Below are 20,356 nucleotides of genomic sequence, written 5' to 3'. Positions count from 1 at the left end.
TGTAACATAGCCACACAACGATGTGTGCCCACCCTCCCAGCTGGGCTTTCCAGCTCCAAGTACAATGCTGAGACAGATACCTTCTCAGAAGTGATAACCTTGTCTTTGCATCTTAATTCCTTAAACCTCAGTCTCCTAAGTTGCTTTTGCACTAACCCATCTTTCCAAGGGGCCAAATAAGTGGAAAGCTTTGACCAACTGGTGCCTGATATCACCTGTGTTCTCCTATTAAAATACTACTCTTGCTCATTCCTCATTAAATTAAGCTGGCCTAAATCTCTGCAGCTGATACATTGATTTCAGTCCCCATGACAGGTTCAAAAGTGACCGCTGTGCCATTAAGTGTCAACAGATTTATTGTGCTGATGAGAGGATGTCCAGGGGCATCGAACCACATCAGGGTTCCTTGACTTTTCCATTATGTGTTTAGGAAATTTCCTTTGGGCCAGTCCTGTTGGATTTTTACAGTTCACTTACTGTGAGCTGTTCCGCACAGCAGCAAGATGTACCGAGGGACGAGGGGAGCTGCTTTTTATGTCCCGGTTAACAAATTGCAATCTCTTAACCATTACTTATGTGCCCTTTGCACTGTTACGCCTCCAGTGCAGTGGGAGCACACAGCACTACAGCATGACAAGAACTCTTTTGGGATAACCATGAACCCTGATTTGAGCATAGGGGTGTCCCTAAAATCTGCTCAGAGTCCGTGTGTGGGGCTGTGTTATGGAGGGTCTCTCGAGTGTGGGTAATATTGACTCAAGGGCCTGTCACAGCTTTGGTTAAGCATGGATTGGCTTTGTTTACCCCACTCGGCTGTCATGGTCCCTTGTACTGATGTGATCTGAGGCTCTTCTCCAGCAGTGAGTTTTTTGACATGATAGACAGCAGCAGGTCAGAAATATCAAGCAAATCCCTCTGAGCTGATGGGTTACTAATTCCGATAGGCTGTGCCATCTCCCCAGGAGCTTTCCCAGCCTGGCATGTCAATGCAGATGAAAATCCCAAGGAGAAAGCTCTGGAGAAACCCATGGGCTCCTCCAAGGTTTTCCATTTCAGCAAATCGCTAGTGGGTTGGTGGCACACTTCTGCGTGTTTGCTCACAAAAGAGGAAAAAACTATACAGTGTGTATGTATCTTGGGCTATTTTGACATCTGAGTGGCCAAGGCCATTTGATCTGCCCTCCTCAAAGGCTCAGAGAGGCTGGAGATGGATGGTGGTGGGCTCTGACTCCCAGGCAACTTTCAACTGTGCATGCACTGGTGCTGCTGGGAGGGAAGATACCTGGGTCCACCTGCGTTTGTCCTACAGACAAATTTTCCAAGCATATGGTGAAAATATGGATTAGACAGGCCTTCAGCAAAAAAATTGAGACTATTTTGCTTTGATGAAAAAAGGCTGGATACATGTGCAGTGGAGCAAAAAGCAAGGAAGAGATGCAGTTTGGCTATAATTATCTTAGCTATTGGAGATGGGGAAGGCTAAAGGCAAACAGCTGGCAACAGGAAACTAAGATATACAACTCCACTAATTGCCAGAGCAAGTGCAAACAAATTGGCAAAGCATGTCTGATTGTAACAGGGTTGCTGAAAAGCTGGAACCCCACCAATTTATCATTCTCCCGTGTGGCTGCCCATGTGCCGAGGGGGCAAAACCATCTTTGAGGAAGGAAAAAGGCTGGTAAAGTTTTCCTTCATAGTCCTATCATCCTCTTAAGGCAAGTGTTGAAGTGTGGTTTGGAGGAAAATGAGGACTTTACAATGAAATGCATGCAGAAGCGAAGAGAGTGAAGGACAAGCTCATGTCCTGGCTTTGGTAAAGGGCCCCTCAGCTCACAGAAGATGCTCCCCTTTCCCCATCTTCAAGAGGGGATGATGCACTCATGCTTGTGTCACTTCCACCAAAAATCAGGCCCTGACAAAACCTTTTGTTATCACCAGGTGGTGAATAAGACTGATTTTAAGAGAGCACTTCTGATTTAAAATGGTGGGGTTCCCAGTGCTGCCTGCAGTGCGTCAGCAAGAGGTCAGCTGGGGTAAATAATTAAGAACAAGTGAGGGAAAGAAGGGATGAAAAGGAGTCTTGGAGAAAAGGTGGGGGGAAGGGGTGTGCATTAGAGCAGCTTCCAGTACTGAAAGGGGCTCCAGGAAAGCTGAAGAGGGGATTTTTAGAGGGTCATGGAGTGTGATCCCATGAAAAAGCCAAATTCAACAATCGATGCCAATCTGATTAGTAAGCAGGTATTCTTTTAGTAAACAGTGCTGGGGCACACAGGGGGTAACTCATCTAATGTGTCTAACTATTGAGACTGGTTACATGACTTTTATACTGATTAAACATACATATCCATATAGATTCTCGAAAACACGTTACGTGTCCATTGTTTTTCCAGGAATTCATTATCATAGTTTATCACCCTCTCTTGTACGCACATCTGCAAAAAAATGGAGACTATTTTGCTTTGATGAAGAAAGGCTGGATACATGTGAAGACACAGTTTCTTTGTGTCTTCAGAAGCCTCTGATGGTCTTTATCTTATCTCCTTCCTCACTGTGTCCTCTTGGTGAGCTTAGGTCTGTCCTTTGTTCCTGCTGCAGGACTGTTCTTTCAATACTTGATTTGTTCTTTGTTTCAACTAATAAACAAGCTAAACTCCTGTTACAATCACATCCTTTCTAACTGCAAGCTGGCCCAGATGTGATTCTTACTCTTCTTATTATTGCTTAAACTAATTAATTCCCTTAACATAATGATTTATTCATTCCTTCAAGTGATAGGACGAGGGGGAATGGCTTTAAACTGGAAGACTTAGACATTAAGAGGAATTTCTTCACGATGAGAGTGAGGTGGCACTGGTGATGTGTGAAAAGAACTCTACAACTCATGATGAGTTATAAAGTAGATACGTTTAATATGATACGTCAGGTGCAAGGGGGTTAGCTCCACCTAGCTTGCACACCGAGAAACAAAATGGTCACCTATTTATTACACTAGCGCACGCATATTCATTAAGTTTCCTGGAACAGGTGTGTCTATTATAATAATTTCCCAGAATTTATTTACATCAGTTCTCTCCCTCTGGTGGTCTTGGGCTGGGGGCTTCTGGAGAAAGGCTCACAGTCTTCTTCACAGTGAACTTCTCAACTTTTCCTGCTTGTATCTGTAGCCGTGCCTGATCTAGTGGGAGGCATCCCTGCCCATGGCAGGGGGTTGGGATTAGATGATCTTTAAGATCCCTTGCAACCCAAACTATTCTATGATTCTGATTCTAACTCTCCCTCTTACACATGCTCTTAGACAGCTTGGGCACTTCTTCAACGTTGCATCCAGTCCTAGATGGCTCCTCTTTGTCTTATCATGGTCCTAACAAATTCTTTCTCTTATCATTGCACTAGTCCTTATTATCTGGCCTAATTGGCCAGGCACAGGCAGCAGACGTTCATTATCGGGAACAAAACATACTTATGTAAGTGAAATACCTACTTTAAAGCTTAAACAATCAAAGCATAGCTAAACATGCTATAATACAAGCAAAACAGCTAATTTAGAATCACAGAATCATAGAATCACCAGGTTGGAAAAGACCCACTGGATCATCGAGTCCAACCATTCCCACCAGTCACTAAACCATGTCCCTCAGCGCCTCATCCACCCGTCCCTTAAACACCTCCAGGGAAGGGGGCTCAACCACCTCCCTGGGCAGCTTTTTTCCCTGCTGACTCTTCTTCTGGAGAATGTTGGAAACGACACCCTCCCTGACACCCGCCCTGCGCACCTCTCTTCCCGGGCTCCGCAAAAAGGGGGGACAGAGCAGCGCAGCCTCCAAATGGCGCCCCCAGGGCAGCAAAAGCCTACAGCACCCGGTATTCCCAGGCGGTCTCCCATCCAAGTACTAACCGGGCCCGACCCTGCTTAGCTGCCGAGATCGGACGAGATCGGGCGTTCTCAGGGTGGTGTGGCCGTAGGCACCTGCTGCCTCCCAGCACCCCCAGCCTCTCCCGCACAACGCGCCTCCTCACACCGCAACACACAACACGCCGCCCCGACACCTACCGCTACCCACTCACACACAGCAACAAAAACAACAACAAACAGAACCATGAGGTTGGAAAAGACCCCCACTATCATCAAGTCCAACCATTCCTATCTGCCACTAAATCATGCCCCAAGGCACCTCATCCACCTGTATTTTAAATACCTCCAGGGATGGGAACTCAACCCCCTCCCTGCGCAGCCTCTGCCAGTGCCCAATGACATTTTCTGTCAAACATCTTTTTCTGATGTCCAGCCTCAAGCTCCCCAGGCAGAGCTTGAGGCCATACCCCCTTGTCCCATCTCCTGTCACTTGCAAGAAGAGCCCAGCTCCCTCCCCTCTACAACCTCCTTTCAGGTAGTTGTAGAGAGCAATGAGCTCTCCCCTCAGCCTCCTCTTCTCCAGGCTAAACAACCCCAGTTCCCTCAGCCGCTCCTCGGAAGACCTGCTCTCCAGCCCCTTCACCAGCTTCATGGCTCTTCCCTGGACTCGCTCCAGAGCCTCAACATCCTTCTTGTGGCGAGGGGCCCAGAAATGAACACAGGATTCCAGCAGCGGCCTCACCAGTGCCGAGTACAGAGGGAGAATAACCTCCCTGGACCTGCTGGCCACGCCATTTCTGATCCAAGCCAAGATGCCATTGGCCTTCTTGGCCACCTGGGCCACTGCTGGCTAATGTTCAGTCGCTGTCAACCAACACCCCCAGGTCCCTCTCCTCCGGGCAGCTTTCCAGCCAGACTTCTCCTAGTCGGTAGCTGCACAGGGTTGTTGTGCCCCAAGTGCAGGACCCGGCATTTGGCCTTGTTAAACCTCATGCCATTGGACTCAGCCCAGCGGTCCAGCCTGTTCAGATCCCTTTGGAGCCTCCCAACCCTCCAGCAGATCCACACTTCCACCCAGCTTAGTGTCATCCGCAAACTTGCTAAGGGTCCACTCGATGCCTTCATCCAGGTCGTTGATAAAGACATTGAACAGGGCTGGACCCAGCACTGAGCCCTGGGGAACTCCACTTGTCCCTGGCCTCCAGCTGGATTTCACACCATTTCCCACCACTCTCTGGGCCCTCCAGCCAAACAGTTTTCCACCCGGCAGAGCGGGCGCCTGTCCAGGCCAGCGGTGACAGTTTCCTCAGCAGAATGCTACGAGAAACCGTGTCAAAGGCTTCACTCCACTCCGAGAAGACCACATCCGCAGCCTTTCCTCATCCACTAGGTGGGTCACGTTGTCATAGAAGGCGATGGGGTTAGTTTGGCAGGACCTGCCTTTCGTGAGCCCGTGTCGACTGGGCCCGACCAGATTTACAACGGAAGCACAACTCAAGCTGCTATAACGGCCCAGGGAAGCGGTGGCCGCCCCGTCCCTTCAGGTGCTCCGCAGCAGCTCGCATGCCGGGAGGCGCCCCTGCCCGTGGCGGGGGTGGAGCCGGACGGGCTCCCAGGTCCCTCTCACGCCCCCGGCGGGGTGGGGGCAGAGCCGGGGGGGCCGTGCCCAGAGCAGCCCCTCCCCTCCGGTTGTGGCGGGGCGGAGCGGGGCTGGGGCCGGCGGGCGCGGTGAGTGCTGCGGCGGGGGGCGGCGGGGGTGGCGTGAGGGGATGCCGCGCGGCGCTTCCCCTCTCCTCAAACAACAAGATTGCTGCCAACCCTCCCCCCCCCACCCCTTCCCCATTGTTTCCGTCGTTCCCCGCTCCCCCTGCCCTTGTCTCAAGCCCTTCCCCGCAGCCGCCTTGCAAAGCCTGACGGAGCTGTAGGCGTTTACGACTCGTTTTGCGAAGCCTGGCGGTGTTGCCCTGCTTTATGAGTCATTGCTGCGAGGCCTCAACGCTGTTCTATTAGTTTACAAGCCGAAAAGCAAAGCCTGATGGCGTTGCGTGAGCTCTCAGGTCGTTTTAGAAAGCCTGCTGGTGCTGCATAGTTTACAGCTCGCTCTGCAGAGCCGGATGGCGTTGTTAGTTCACAGGCTGTTAATTATTGTTTGAGCCTTCGTGTGTGCTGAGGTTTCCTGCTTCGCCGAGGCCGGCAGGGTGGGTTAATTATTAATTATGGGCGCAGACGTGGATGGTGCCACTGCAGAGCCTGGCCCTGCTGTGGCTCAGCTCCTTTGTGGTGGGCCCCTCGCCACAAGAAGGGTGTTGAGGCTCTGGAGCGAGTCCAGAGAAGAGCAACAAAGCTGGTGAGGGGGCTGGAGAACAGGCCTTATGAGGAGATGCTGAGAGAGCTGGGGTTATTTAGCCTGGAGAAGAGGAGGCTGAGGGGAGACCTCATTGCTCTCTACAACTGCCTGAAAGGAGGTTGTGGAGAGGAGGGAGCTGGGCTCTTCTCCCAAGTGACAGGGGACGGGACAAGAGGGAATGGCCTCAAGCTCTGCCAGGGGAGGTTTAGGCTGGACATTAGGAAAAGATTTTTCATGGAAAGGGTCATTGGGCACTGGCAGAGGCTGCCCAGGGAGGGGGTTGATTCACCTTCCCTGGAGGGGTTTAAGGCGCGGGTGGGCAAGGTGCTAAGGGGAATGGTTTAGTGATTGATAGGAATGGTTGGACTCGATGATCCGGTGGGTCTCTTCCAACCTCGTTACTCTATGATTCTATGATTCTTTCTCCCTTGCCTTTCGCCGGCCAGCCCCGTGCTGAGCCAGTTCAGCTCCCTGATCCCACATTTGCTGGGAAACCGCAGGTCAAGGGAAGAAGGAGTCGTGTACAGCCTGTACTTCCAACCCGTACATGATAACATCTCTCTGGTGGCTGTTTTTTGCAGTGTGACAGTGCCATGCTCCCAGCAGCCAACAGCTTTCCCCCGGACGAGGAACCCCTGCTCGAGGAGTCCCTGGTGAACACACACAGCCGGCAAAAGCCAAGTGACCGTTTACATGGAGCCTACGTTATTTTTTTCCTCCTGGGCATCGGGTCCCTCCTGCCCTGGAATTTTTTCGTCACAGCAAAACACTACTGGATGTACAAGCTGCAAAACTGCTCGGATCAGGCAGGCCAGTCAGGACAGGTAGCATCCGATCTGCGGGTGAGTGTGCTGCTTCCGAGGCAGGAAAAAAGCTTCTTTCCTTCCTTCCTTGTTCTTTTCCATCCCCACTTCCTCTAGAAGTTGAGTGAACATCCTCCAGTATTTTGCCTACTGCAAACCAGGGGCAGGTGTTTATTTGGGGAGCATAAATAGTTAACAGGAAAGGTGCTTAAACTAAAAGGCATAGCACTTTGTGGTCTGCTTCTTACCTATATTTGAAGTGCTGAAATTTAAGGTGCATTTTAAAAATTAGGCTTGACCTGCCCCATAAGCAAGGCTGACTTTCACAGGACAATTTTGGAGTTTTGTGCTTCGTGTTTCCTGAGCCCCTGAGCCCCCCAGGGCTCTGTGCTTTCTCATCTGAACTGTGCTGCAGCTCCCTGTGGGCTGGGAGATAAATTGCACTGAACTTCTGGCTCTGTGATGAGGTATTAAACACGTTTTAGGCATTTTCTCCCTTACACTTGGTGGTGCAGCAGGGCCTTCAGAGGCAGCAGCGGGGCTTTGCAGGAGCACCAGCCCTTGAAGCACATGACTTGCCATAGTCTTGAGCCCCATGGATGCTTTACTGCCTTTCTTTCAAGATCTGGCAAGTGTGACCGCAATATCTCCTTAAAGCAATAAACATCTGGGTTTTGGCATATGGGATGAGGAGCTTGTCACAGGGCGATTGATGAGCCGGCCTTGGGGCAGCTGACTTCATGGCGTCTCTTTCGCTCCCCAGAAAAAGCCTTCTTCTCCTGCTCCTTCTGCGGTGGCAAGGTTATTTTCCTGTGCCTCTTTGACAAAGCAGTGCCCTTTGTTTGTGGCTGGAATAAGAGTTGTCAGGAGGAGGCTGTGTCCTGTCCTCCTATTGCCAAGCTTGTTCAGTTGATTTGGGCACATTTTATTTTTATATGAACACAGATGCCCACATTTTCTCTATGATTTCTCACACCAGTACAGCCTCCACAGCTGTTTTAATAGTTGTTAAGCTGGCTGCGTTTTTGATGGGGAGGAAGCAGAGTGTCACCGATGTTGCTTGTGCCAGGATGCTGAAGTACTGGTGTAAATCAAGACGCTGGGTGGATTAAACTAATGGAGACCAAACCCCCGTGGTACTCAGAGACTGCAAAGAGGCTGCTCCTGTGCTAGCAAGGATGCTGAGCGAGGGGGCGAAGGGTCTCTGCCACCATGTGGCATGGTGTCTTCTCACATTCCCTGCGTTCCACCTCTTCCTCATGGCTGTTTTGTCAGGCAATTCTTGAAAAAGCTGTTTTCAAATAGAGTAAGTATCACTAGATGTCTTCTTCCTGAAAACACTTGCACAGCTGTATTCCTGGTCAGATCAGCCATTACTTTGTCGAAAAGATACTTCTCTTTCTGTCTGGCCATAGCAAAATGGTTTTTACTTCCTCTGGTGAAAAGCAGTGCGGCTTTTCTGTGGCAGTCAAGTCTGCTCAAAAATAAACCAGTCAGCCCCATTTCTGCCCTGTGATGGTGAGCCATGGTGCTGTGGTGGGAGGGCTTACCTGCAAACAGAGCTCGACTCTGGAAAGGTGCGGCTGGGACTGGCAACCTGCTCTTGGCTCCAGCTTGCTCATTGTTGCTAATCTCATGCCCTGTGCTGCAGGTAACGCTCCATTGCCTTCAGCCACCACTGTGAGCCTGGATTGCTCTTCCACGTCCAGGCTGGAGCAGAATAAAAACTACTCTGCAAAAACACCTTGGCAATGCCGGCTGACGCTGGTGACTAATTTGCCACTGCGATGCTTTGTTCTTGTTTGGGGCTTTTTAAAGTTAAGTGCACAGTGTGCATCATAGCAGTACGTTTGAAGGTGCTGTAGTTAATATAGGGTCAGATACCTCCGTTGTGTGCCTTGGCTTCATGGTTGAAGGATGACACTTTCCCCCGCGAGAGGCAGAGGTAGAAGGAAGGTGGCTTTGAGCAGGGAGGAAGATGTCAGGTTTGTTTTGCGAATCATTATTAGCCAGGAAATTGGTGAGTGTCTTTCAGTGCTTGTGTTTCTCCTCTAAAACCATATTGGTGATAGGGAGCTTAGCCCTTGTGGGTAAGGGATGCCCAGAGGAGATGAACCAGCTGGTCAGGGAGGGCTCAGCAGAAAGGGAGCAGGACTAGGTATGTCTTGCGTAGCAAAAAATTTGCTCTAAAAGCGCATCTGTGGTGGGAGAAGAGTTCCCTGAGCCAGATTAACACCTAGTGAGCAGAAGTGAAGGGCTGAGGTGAGTAGAAAGCCCTGATATTTTCCATTGGACTGGACACGGATTAAATTTGCCACCTGCCATTGTGCTGTTGGATTAAAATTATGATGTGAGGGCTTTCCTTTTTCACAGAAACAACAGCAGTTGGAACCCTTCTGCTTGGCTTTTCCTTTCCAGGAGGGATTGGCCATGGGTGAGGCAGGGTGGAATTTCCCAGTGCAGTGCAGGCTTTTCAGTTTCTTAGATACTTCACTAGTTCTTTTCCCACCACTGGTTTGAGCACGTTTGCTGGGGATGAATGGGTGTTTCCCCAGGGTGCTCAAAAGGCAGCATCTCTGCTGGATTACTTCAAGTACACATCTGCTTGGTAGAAAGTGTTATAAAGTTTCTTTTCCTCCCAAAAAGAAAATTATCTTGGAAATATATTAAATATCCTCAGGTTGGTTTAGGGATTTGTTTTAAGTAGGTTGGTAAATCACTCTTAGTTTTAGCACCCAGCTTTGCGTTTTGCTTTGTCCTTTCTCCTATAATTCGTCGTATAGCCGTAGAGCTTTGAGCCTCCTGCTTTGCCAAGCTGGTGCATAAGTGCAGGCATTTATGTGTCTGTCTATACAGACCCTCTAGGAGTGATTATTAGGTATCCCGTAGCTTACAGTAAAGCTTCTTTTAGGGAAGAATAAATGAACATGTGTGTAAACTGATTAAAAGACTACAACGAAAAGCTGCAACAACAACAACAACAAAACTGTGCAGGGAAAACGTGCCAGGTGCCTTCTTGTGCTCGGACGCGATGTGGCCCCATCTCTGTAGTTAGGTGACTGCAGAAAATGAAAGCCCATTGTCGTGGGGGTGGATATGTAGGTCATACTCTTTGAAAGCGTTGTCCCACCTACTGGCTGAGATTCCAGAAGAACAAAGTTGGGAATTAAACGCCTCAAGGGGCGGAGGTGGAGCAGACATGCTTTAACAGCATAATACATAAAATGGATTGAGAACTTAAGCATTTAGCTGAAATCTTGGCAAAGAAATCTCTCTCTCTGCTGTGGTTATTGCTTTCTGCACGCCCAGCGTGACCTCTGTTCAAGGCAGGCTGGTGAATATTGAGTGATGCTGCAGCTGACTTGCTCAGATGATATATAAAAACCCTGGAATAAATGTGCGTTGAGTCTCAGTATAGTTTCTCAATGAGTTTTGTGTGTGCGCAGAGAGGGAGACTGGGAGGGAGAATAATATCCCTGTGTCCCTTCTCAGGCTGCTTTTGCTCAAGCATGTTCTCAGGCGTGGTGTGCTGGTCAGTCTGCGTGGGAAAGGATGCACAGGTTTGCCAGCCATCATGGGCTTTCAAGGCAATTTACTAATGATATTAATGCTTTTGTGTCCTGATGTATAAAAACCAGCCTTCACAGAGCTCAAGTAGAGTAAAATGTTCAGAAGGGTTAAGCCAGCAAGAGAAGTTCAGACCTTCTTATTTCAGGTGTTGTCCCATGCAGTAAGGCAGGTATTTCCTACACCATTTTTGCTTCTGAATTTGTTATGTCCCTAATTTCTTGAATATCCCAGAGCTGTTGTGGAATGAAAAAGCAGCAGGGGCTTGCTGCCTGTTGTCCTGAGCAGCTTTGCAACGTGTGCTACAATGCAACAAGGTGGACACACCTATATCATAACTCACTATGCATGTTGTATTGTGCCATATTTAGAACCTGAAATTCACGTGTTGTCCCTGTCTGTCTTTTTTCTTTATTTTTTTTTTTCCTGCCAGGACTTTTTTGAGAGTTACATCTCCATTGCCTCAACTGTGCCCTCAGTGCTGTGCCTGGTCGGAAACTTCTTGCTCGTCAACAAGTAAGTGCTGCTCCCTTTCTGGGTCCATCAGCTGCAGCTCTCCCCAGCTTTGACTGCTTTTCTGTGGCTTCAGTTGTGGCTCTTGGCTTAACCTGAAACACCCAGCGGGGAAAGGCTTTAAAACAAGGAGGAAAAGCAGTGAAAAGCTGTACTCTCCTTTGGCTTGTGCAAGCGGGCTGTAACACCCTGCTCCTCACCAGCAGCACCTGTACCTGGAATTGGCTTGAGCTGTGCCACTGGGAATAAATTCCTAACAAATGCCTTGGTTAATTGCTTGGGAAGGAAATTCTGTGTATGCAGGCATGGGGTCTTTCCTTCTACAAATATCATTGCTGTTGACCAATGGAGTGGACAATGAAAGCCAAGATTATCTAGGCAGAAGTTCCTTTCACTAGTCCTACCAGCTATTGGACTGGGTTAAGGAAAGGACTATCTGTGCCTTGTTGCAGGCTTGACTTGAATGTGAAATATCCACATCCCTTCATTAGTACCCTTCCTTATCCTAGATCAAATTCCTGCATGCTTGTGGGCAAAGGGGAATGCGTTTGTGTGCTCAATCTCTAGATCTCGGCTGCTGGTCCAGCTCCCAACCCGTCTCCCTTGCCCCTCTGTCCTACCCCCCGGCTAGCACGTCCAGTTTCCCCATCTGGGTAATAAGCAACCTCTGTGCTCAAACAACTTATTGTCTTGTAGTGATGTGCCTGGGATTGTTTTTGCCTGACCTGCCTTGTTCCCCAGACATACTTTATTGCTGCTGCTATACATTGCTCCAGTGATGGGGATAGCTCTTGATTTCTGGGAGAAATGGATATTTACAGCTCGGTCGGGCTCATAGACTTAGTCCCAGTAATGGGAAAAGTGAAAATCACAGAGGCTTCTGAGAAAAATCATTATTTTTTTGTTACTCATCCTCCTTTCGCCCCTTTTTTCCTTTGATCTTTTCTTTGATCCTTCTCATAGTAGAGGAGGTGGTGTCCTCTGCATTGCAACTTCATGTTGCAGTTTTAAATGCAGGAGTCTCTTCTTACCCTTGTCACCAGGGTGCCTGCCAGTGTCCGGATCCTGTCCTCCCTCTTCATCATGCTGGCTGTCTTTCTGGTTATCACAGTGCTGGTGAAAGTTGACACCTCCACCTGGACCACCCGCTTCTTTGCCCTTACTATTGTCTGTGTGGTCATCGTCAGCAGCGCCTCGACCATCTTCACCAGCAGCATCTTCGGTCTCAGCAGCCGCTTCCCCATGAAGAACTTGCAGGCACTGATCTCAGGTTGGTGTCCTCCAGCTGTGCTGTCACCGGTGGGATCATGCTCTCTGTGGTTGGGTGGTTGGTTTTCTTTCCCTCTTGCATCTGGTGTTTCGTCACATGGGGTTTATTTTAGAAACTTTGCCTTAAAGATAAAGGGAAGTTGCTGAAGGAGAAACATGCTCGGTCACATGAGCCAGCACTCTCAATTCTGTCAATACCCATAACTAAAGTGCTGAGGGCTCAGCAGAGATGAGGAGAGTGGCAGTCCTTCACCGTCCCTGCCCGGTGGCTGAAACCCTACAAAGCAGCTCCAGCCAGTGCTGTAGCTTGACCTGGTTACTTGTTCTGAGCAAGGAGAAGGGTAGGGAGGAGATACGTCCCTCAACAACTCTCTTTGCAGCTGGAGAAATCTTAAACTTTGCGTTGTCTCCTCCTTTCTGTTCAGCATTTCCATGCATTTCCATAAGCGATGAGAGGCATGTTGGGAGCCGTGAGTGATGAGCTCCCTGGAGGTTTGATAACATTATAAATGTGCTGTGGAACGGCTGACAAACCAAGAGGGGAAAGGGAAAAGATCAAGACGAAGAAATTTTTCCCGGGGCTGAGACTGAAGTGTTTTGTTGAGTTTAGCCCAGTGAGGGTGCTAAATTGCATCCCTGAGACAACGTACGTCTTGCTGGTGGCTTGAATTTCTGGCTGGGGTAGTGCAGAAAAAAAAGCAGTTTTAAGCATGCTGGTGGAGAGCCAGGTTAAGGGTTTGTTCAGGGTTTGGACCTTCTCTGCAGGACATGCAGACTCAGCTGGTCGGGTCCCATGCTGACCCTTGTTCTGTGCTGCAGCTGTGCTGGATGGGGATGCAGGGCAGGACCTGGACTCTGCTGCAGCCCCACAAATAACCATGTTGCAGCAAGGTGTGGAAGAAATAGAGATCAGGTCGTGAGTGCAGCTGCACCCTGGGGTGGGTTTGGGGACCAGTATGTGGGACAGGGAGGTTAGAGTCAGCTGGGTGTGAGCACACCAGGAGAGATGTTAATGAGGGGATACTGCTGTTTCTGAACTTCCCCTCTGCATCAGAGTTGTCCTCGCTGGAGGTGCTGTGGGCTACAGTCTGCAACCTCAATGTCCCTCACCTGTGCCCTGGACTCTAAGCTCTGGCTCTCTGGTCCCCTGCACAGGTCAGGCCATGGGAGGCACAATCAGTGCTGTCGCCTCTGTGATAGACCTGGCAGCAGCGGCCAATGTTACAGACAGCGCCCTGGCCTACTTCCTCACTGCTGACATCTTCATCGTCATCTGCATCATGGTGTACCTCCTCCTTCCCAGGCTGGAGTACTCCAGGTGTGTGCATCAGCCTGCTATGGGTATCGCACAAGAGGTTTTCTGCTGGCAGTGGGTTGCTAGGGGGACTCATGGGATGCTTGCTGTGCTGGTCCCTGCCCTGTCACCCCCCGGCGTCCCAACCTGTGCACTCTGTTACTGTGCTGCCGCCAGCCAAGCTTCCTCATTTGACCGAAACCACAGACCGAAACTGGCTGCCTACCCCGGCATATGCTGAGTTTCTAGCAAGCCTCCCTGGGAGGGAGAGGGATGCTGATACAGCAGCTTCTAAAATGTGTGAAGTCAGTGGAAAGCAGCCAATCTGGAAGCAGCCAGCTTGGTTTTATTGGTGCTTACAACCCCCAAAACCACCTGGCCCTCCAAATGCCTGCATGCAGCAGGTCCCACCCCATGAACCATTGAGGTGTTTTTGGGATAAAGAGGTACCCACGACAGAGAGGAGGGGGTGATGGGTCCCTGGGGGTCACATCCCTGTATGAGGCAGGAGCTAGAGGTTGCTGTGACTGCCGTCACTGGGTCCAGCAGACATCCCTGCTTTGCCCACTTCTGCCTTTCTGTTTCTCCAAATCTGTTTGGGTTCCTCTCCATCACCTACACCCATCTCTCTTTTGCAGGTATTACATGAGCCAGCAGAAGGAAAGCCCATCTCTGGCCACCATGCTGCCTGACAGCTCCATGGAGTCCAAGGCAGAGCCAGGAGACAGCACAAATACCTCCTTCCTTGCAAAAAGCACCAGCATTCCCCCACTCTGCCCCATCCTGCAGAAGACTGCTCTCCTTGGCTTCTGTCTCTTCTATGTCTTCTTCATCTCCATCATCATCTTCCCATCTCTCTCCTCCAACATCGAGTCGGTCAGTAAGTCCTCGGGAAGCCCATGGAACACCAAGTACTTTGCGCCGCTCACCAGTTTCCTCCTATACAACTTTGCTGACTGGTGTGGGAGGCAGATCACTGCCTGGATCCAGGTGCCAGGCCCCAAGAGCAAGCTTCTACCTGTCCTCGTCCTCCTCAGGACCATCTTCCTCCCTCTCTTCATCCTCAGTAATTACCAACCCCGGGCTCACATCTGGATGGTGGTCTTCAACAGAGACATCTACCCGGTGGTCTTCACAGCGCTGCTGGGGCTCAGCAATGGTTACCTGGGGACACTGGTCATTGTCTATGGCCCCAAGATTGTGCCAAAAGAGCTCGCTGAGGCGGCGGGGGTGGTGATGACATTTTACCTCATGTTGGGGCTGGCTGTAGGATCTGCCTTCTCTGTTCTTGTTGTCCACCTTGTGTAGGGGAGCAGCTGGGGGATGCCCTTGTTTTGTGGTGCTGCTGTCAGGTATTTAGGTTTCTTTTTTCCCCAAAAAAAGCCAAACACGCTGCAGTTTTGGGGCAGGCTGCCTGTCTTGTGGGGTGACTGCCTCCCAGGGCAAAGTCCTCCCTGTAGGAATGGCTTTCCCCTGTGTGAGGGCGGTCCCATCAGACCTTTGTCACTCCCTGCCTTGACCAGAGCAAAGGGACCAAACAAGCCTTGTCCCCCCCAAGGAGCTCAGGGAAGCACTGAGGTCACAGGGAAACCTGTCCCTCACTCCAGTACTGATGAGCAAGGGGGGTTTGCTGGCGCTGCTGCACTGGTTTTGAACTGAAACCAGAGCTTTTGACAGTACCCAGGGGTTTGCTACCTCATTGTTACGAGTTTAGCTCTGCAGTGTTTCAGTGGTCTTGGAGGGATCCCCCATCATCATGCTGAGACTCTGGCCTTGAGCTGAAGGGGGTCTGAGCCCTGAAGCACCTTCAAGCAAGCTTCAGGAGTGGATAGCAAGCTGTGGCAGGGAGCAGGGCACTGGTTTGGGGTGGTTCATGTGTTCATCCTATGGAAAAGTGCGTATAAGGGAAATGCCTCCACTTGGACCTCTGCTTACTTTTAATTTTTCCAGATAAAAATGAATTGAGGGATCATCCACCTCCTAGCATGGTGCTATTAGTTTATGTCATGGCCAACCTGAGACAATTTCTTCTGTGCCTTTATTCTGTGTTGAGAAAAGTCTATAAAAGCCAGAGAGAACTATTAGAGAGGCTCTTATGTGATGTTCACAGCAGAAAGCTGATTAATTTAGGTAGAGAGGCAGCATATGGTCTCCACATGCTCTCAGAGGGGTGAGGTGCTGTGGCACCCTGTAAAAATTGCCCACCCAAAGGGATCTGGCTTTTTAAGTCACTTAAACTTCCAAATGTAAATACAGCCTGGACTGAAAACAATTATTGTACTTATTTTCTGAAATTGTGTGAGTCTGTGATCTAGGAGAGGTGAACTGGTAAGCGAGGACTTAATGGCATAACTTGGCTTTGTAGCTCATGCCTCAGGGATGCAATCTATGGGAAATACTTCCTTTAAGACTGGATTATAAGGGAATGCTCTCTGAGAATCTCCTGCTTGATCGAGTAGTGCTGAAGCTGCTGGTCTGGGTTGCCAGACAGTCTTCTTGCTGTGGTGGGTAGTGACAGGGAGGGTGTGGGACTGGTGCCTTGCTGCCATGGCTTTTCTGGAAGAGTGACACACTGATAGCCACAGGGTGACTCATAGGCTTGGTGGGTGTTGGGTTTTTTTAAAATAAATCCTTTCCAGTGTTTAGTTTGGGCTCATTGGCAATACACACTCTGTTTTACTTTATGGCTGGTTTTATTTAAACATAAAATCCAGACACGAGTAGAAAATTTACAGTGTGAGCAATACCGTGGAGCAGCTTTATGGCACCTGACTTTCCATGTGTGGTCTCTCAGTCCTGTCACTTCAGTAGGTTTGCAGCCCTTTGCCTCCTACGCTTGGCCAGGGGCTACTTTGGCCAGCGTTGACCCAGGTGAAGGTCCACTTCAACGTGAAGAACCAATTCAACTTGAAGGGCAGTCCAGTGGCTGAGTGCAATGATGACAGCTGGCTGTGTGCTGCTCACAAGGGTAAGTGGTCCCATCACCTCGCTGGGCACTGGAGTACTGCTTGGGGTGATGTGGTAGTCAGTTGTGGCTGAGAAGCTCAAGCCATCTTCATGTTGTCAACCAAAACATCCTTTGTGGCCTTCAGTGCTTCCCACTTGAGAGCCTGTTGTGTGGCCTGCTCTCCTCAACTCATACGTTCTCCTGTGGGCCCAGGTATGATGATATTCTGCTGATTCTCTCCTTCATGTTACAGACCAAATACCTCTTGAGATAGAACTTAATTCTCTGGTTCATTCTTGATACTGTGCAACCGCTGGTGTCTGGAGTGATTTCTCTTGGAGGTGCACAGATGCATGCACTTTTAGTTTGCATCTTTCCTTCTGGTCATCCTTCTCTCCCAGCTTGGATTGTAAACTCAGAGAAATCACTGGCAAGGGCAGGGTGAAAAATTGCCCTTAGAGAATTGCTTTGAGAGCCTGGTTATTCTTATTTAATATCTCCAAATGACTTGCAGGTAGGTGTGGAGAATGTGCTTATCACATCTGCAGGGGAAACAGGCAAAAAGGGAATTTATCCTTTGTCTTTGATGGTATTCTGCTAAGGAAAGTTAGAGGAGTGAGGGGAAAAAAATCAATACAAGTTCAAATTGGGCAAGGATCAGGCCTGGGTATAAAGCAAGAACTGCTGATGGGGAGTGCTGCGGTGTGGGGATGGATGTTGACAGCCTGAGCGATGAGTGTGTGGGTGATCCCTCTGCAGAAGGGGATGGGTGATTTGTAGGATACTGCATATAACGGCAGGGAAGTAATTACTGCCGTATAATGACTGGTCCAAGTAACATCTGATGCTCAACACAGGCTGTACTGAAAAGCTCAAGCCAGGCAAATGCAGAGTGACAAGGGAAATGGTGGCTTCAAGGTAGGATGAAGAATGCTGTCTGCCCTGTGGAGCTGTACTTCGGAGGTGTTAATTGAAATGCAACCACGGTTTTTCTTGATGGTTTTAAATAAAGTATCTTGGCTAAGGAATGCTGCCATCAACTCCAATTTCCAGTTCAGGAATGATGCGTGCTCCTTGCTTTACACCAGTGTCAAGGTTGGACAGCCAGCCAAAACACTGCAGGGGTCAAAACTTATATCGTTATTTAGCCGGAAGATCACACTTCTCTCTTTCAGATCTCAGAAAGCTTTACGAGAAGGAGTTGTTCCCCAGATCTTTGTTTGGAGCTAGGACGCCTGAGGTTCAGAGGAAGATCTTGGGATATGAGCAGGGCTGGGAGCTGAGCTGGGTCCACGGTCTTCCTTGCCTGTATAAAACAGTGCTGCCAGATTTTATCTTATTAACACTGTCCCCCCAGCTGCCTAAGACCAGCAGGGTTGTAAATGTGTTTTCATCCTTTTTCAGCTGAGGGAAGGGTGCTGTGACCATGTGCTCTCTGCAGGGCTTGGCTTCATCTCACTGGTGAGCATAAAATGAGCAATGCAGGCACTTGCAAAATTCATGAGTGTGGGTAGGTCCACAAAGTAAAACTAAATCAAAGATGGTATGAATCCCTGCTTGGTGCCAAGTGACAGAGCCACTGTTTGCCCAGCACTTGAGGCCAGCGATGCTGGCAAAACGACCTGGAAGATGGAGAGCCTCCGCACTCCTCCAGCTCTGCAGAGGGCTGCCAGCCTAGTGTGGTCAGTATGCTGTACCTGCCCCACACTGACTTCTCCAACAGCCTTTGGTGTTAAATCCAACTGGCCAAGGGGAAATGAAAGCTGTGAACTGGCAAAGCCACACCGGCAAGGCAGGAGGACATGGGGAGCCGAAGGGAATTGCATGAAAGGGCAGAAAGCGGAGGAATTGCATCTGCTCCATCTTCCGCTCAAAGGAGAGCAATTGAGCCTATGCCCATCCCCTCTCTCAGCTTAGTAGTGCCAGTTATTCCTTCTTTGTTTTTGAGCTAGAGCATTTAAATGTGAATACTTGGAGCGTTAATGGAAAAAAACCCACTCTTTAGGAGGAAAGGAAACTTTTGCTATGGAGTGATACTTATCTCCCACCAACTGCAAGTGACTTTCCCTCTTTCTCTCTAAGCTCCAAAGCCTTGTCTAGCCTGTCTCCACCCAGCACAGTGCCCTACAGGGCAGAACTGCTTCCATCTCTCCCTCTGTGACACCAGCCTTTGCATTACGGAGGCTTTGGCACAGCACTATTACACTTTAGGATGTAGAAACATCTTTGAAATGTTGGTACCCTCCAGCATCATATTGGCACTGACCAAAGACAAGCTCTGCTGCATCTTGGCTGCTCTATTGTGTGTTTCGAGGAAGGACTCACGCTTTCATTGTTTCACAGGGATGTGCTATGGGTCAATGGCCCAGAGAACTGAAGTGGGATTGCCTTTGGTGGCTCAGCTGTCGGAGTAGGGCTGTAAGGGTGGGGTTATGCCGTAGCTGGCAGAGCGTCTGCCTGGCAGCACCGAGTATCCCTGCATGTCTGCCTCTGTGCCTGTCCCTGGCATCCTGACAAAGCTCCTAACGAGCTCTGGCTCCCCATGGCCAACCACAGGCCAGTAGGCATGACCTCGCTCTTAATTACTGCTCTGTGGCAGCTTCGTGTGCATGGGCAGCATGGAAATGAATGCCCATTTCCCTGGGCAGCACCCTGTTCTGCATGGCCGCATGGGGTCAGGCAGCATACGGAGAGCCCTCACGCTACTGCAGAGGGGGTGATGCTTTCTGACTCCTGCCCCTCCAAACCACTGCACCTTCCCTTCTGCAAACATGGAAAAAAAATAATCTGTTCTAAAGGTATTTTAGCTCTTGGCCCTTTTTTTCCTTTTGCACATGCTTGAAGCTTGCTAACCTCCATGGCTTTGCAGTGAGAATTCTCCTGCAAAGGGGTGTGCAAGCCGAGGGCTCAAGATGCTGGTGGTCATGGTCTGTGTCAGGGGCTTGGGGAGGGCTGTGGTCCCCAGCAGATGAGCTGAGCTGATCCTGCTCCTCCAAGGGCACCCCAGGGGAGAAAAAACTTGGCTTTGAAACCTCACCAGCCAGCTGCAGGCTTGCTCGGCTGCTGTTCTCCTTTTACATGTTTTATGGAGTAATTTGTACTATATTTACACGACGGTGATAAACAGTTTTTTAAATGGAAGCAAAGAAAGTGCTGTTGAATGAATTGTTACAAAAAAGCCCTGTTTGCCATTCCAGCAGGGGGAAAAAAAAGGGATAAAAATCACCATCCTAGGGACACACTGTTCATCAGATCTGGGTATTTTTTCCCCTTGATTTGTGTGCCTAATGTGAGGAGAAGTCGCAGATGCATGCTGAATTCTGCAGGGAACATATGCATGCGTTTAAATCATTTACAGCATTTACTGGTGCAATTGTAAAGCACATTATTTTTCTGCATTTGTAATTAGGCTCTAAACAGATGGTGAAGGACTGTAGCTTCTGATTAGACAGGCTTGTGCTCTGTTGGACGGCACTGTGAGAACAAACTGAGCTGAGAAAGTTTTCCTCCTAATTTATCACGCTATAGCAAGGGAAGTAGAGTATCTGGAGTTGGCTGAGCACAAACACAGTGTGCCCGTAGCAGGCTTGGCAAAGCTGAATGAACCGGGGAGGTCTGGTCCCTCTGCCATTCCCACTTGATGATGGATGGGGTGCATATGCACACACCCCCAGCTCAGCTTCGATTCCAGATTTTGCAACTCCTCGCTCTGTGCTGCACAGCTTTGGGTACCCACCAGCACAGGATGGAGCATCTGCTTTGA

General features: G+C 49.6%; 1 protein-coding gene and 1 non-coding gene across 2 annotated transcripts; one reads left to right on the top strand and one right to left on the bottom strand.

The window, feature by feature from the left end:
• Positions 1–3,846: 3,846 nt before the first annotated feature.
• On the bottom strand, positions 3,847–3,965 carry LOC138724394 (5S ribosomal RNA). Its single transcript, XR_011338025.1, has one exon. It is a non-coding gene; the product is annotated as a 5S ribosomal RNA (ribosomal RNA).
• A 2,816-nt stretch (positions 3,966–6,781) lies between these two features.
• Positions 6,782–16,847, top strand: SLC29A3 (solute carrier family 29 member 3). The gene is made up of 5 exons (XM_069863896.1): positions 6,782–7,042; positions 11,004–11,086; positions 12,127–12,353; positions 13,508–13,670; positions 14,285–16,847. The coding sequence occupies exons 1-5, from the start codon at positions 6,794–6,796 to the stop codon at positions 14,952–14,954; spliced, it is 1,392 nt and encodes a 463-aa protein (XP_069719997.1). The 5' UTR covers positions 6,782–6,793; the 3' UTR covers positions 14,955–16,847.
• Positions 16,848–20,356: the final 3,509 nt, after the last annotated feature.

This window comes from Phaenicophaeus curvirostris, chromosome 9, assembly GCF_032191515.1.
Source record: "Phaenicophaeus curvirostris isolate KB17595 chromosome 9, BPBGC_Pcur_1.0, whole genome shotgun sequence".
Lineage (NCBI taxonomy): Eukaryota > Metazoa > Chordata > Aves > Cuculiformes > Cuculidae > Phaenicophaeus > Phaenicophaeus curvirostris.
This window is presented reverse-complemented; position numbering and strand designations above follow the sequence as displayed.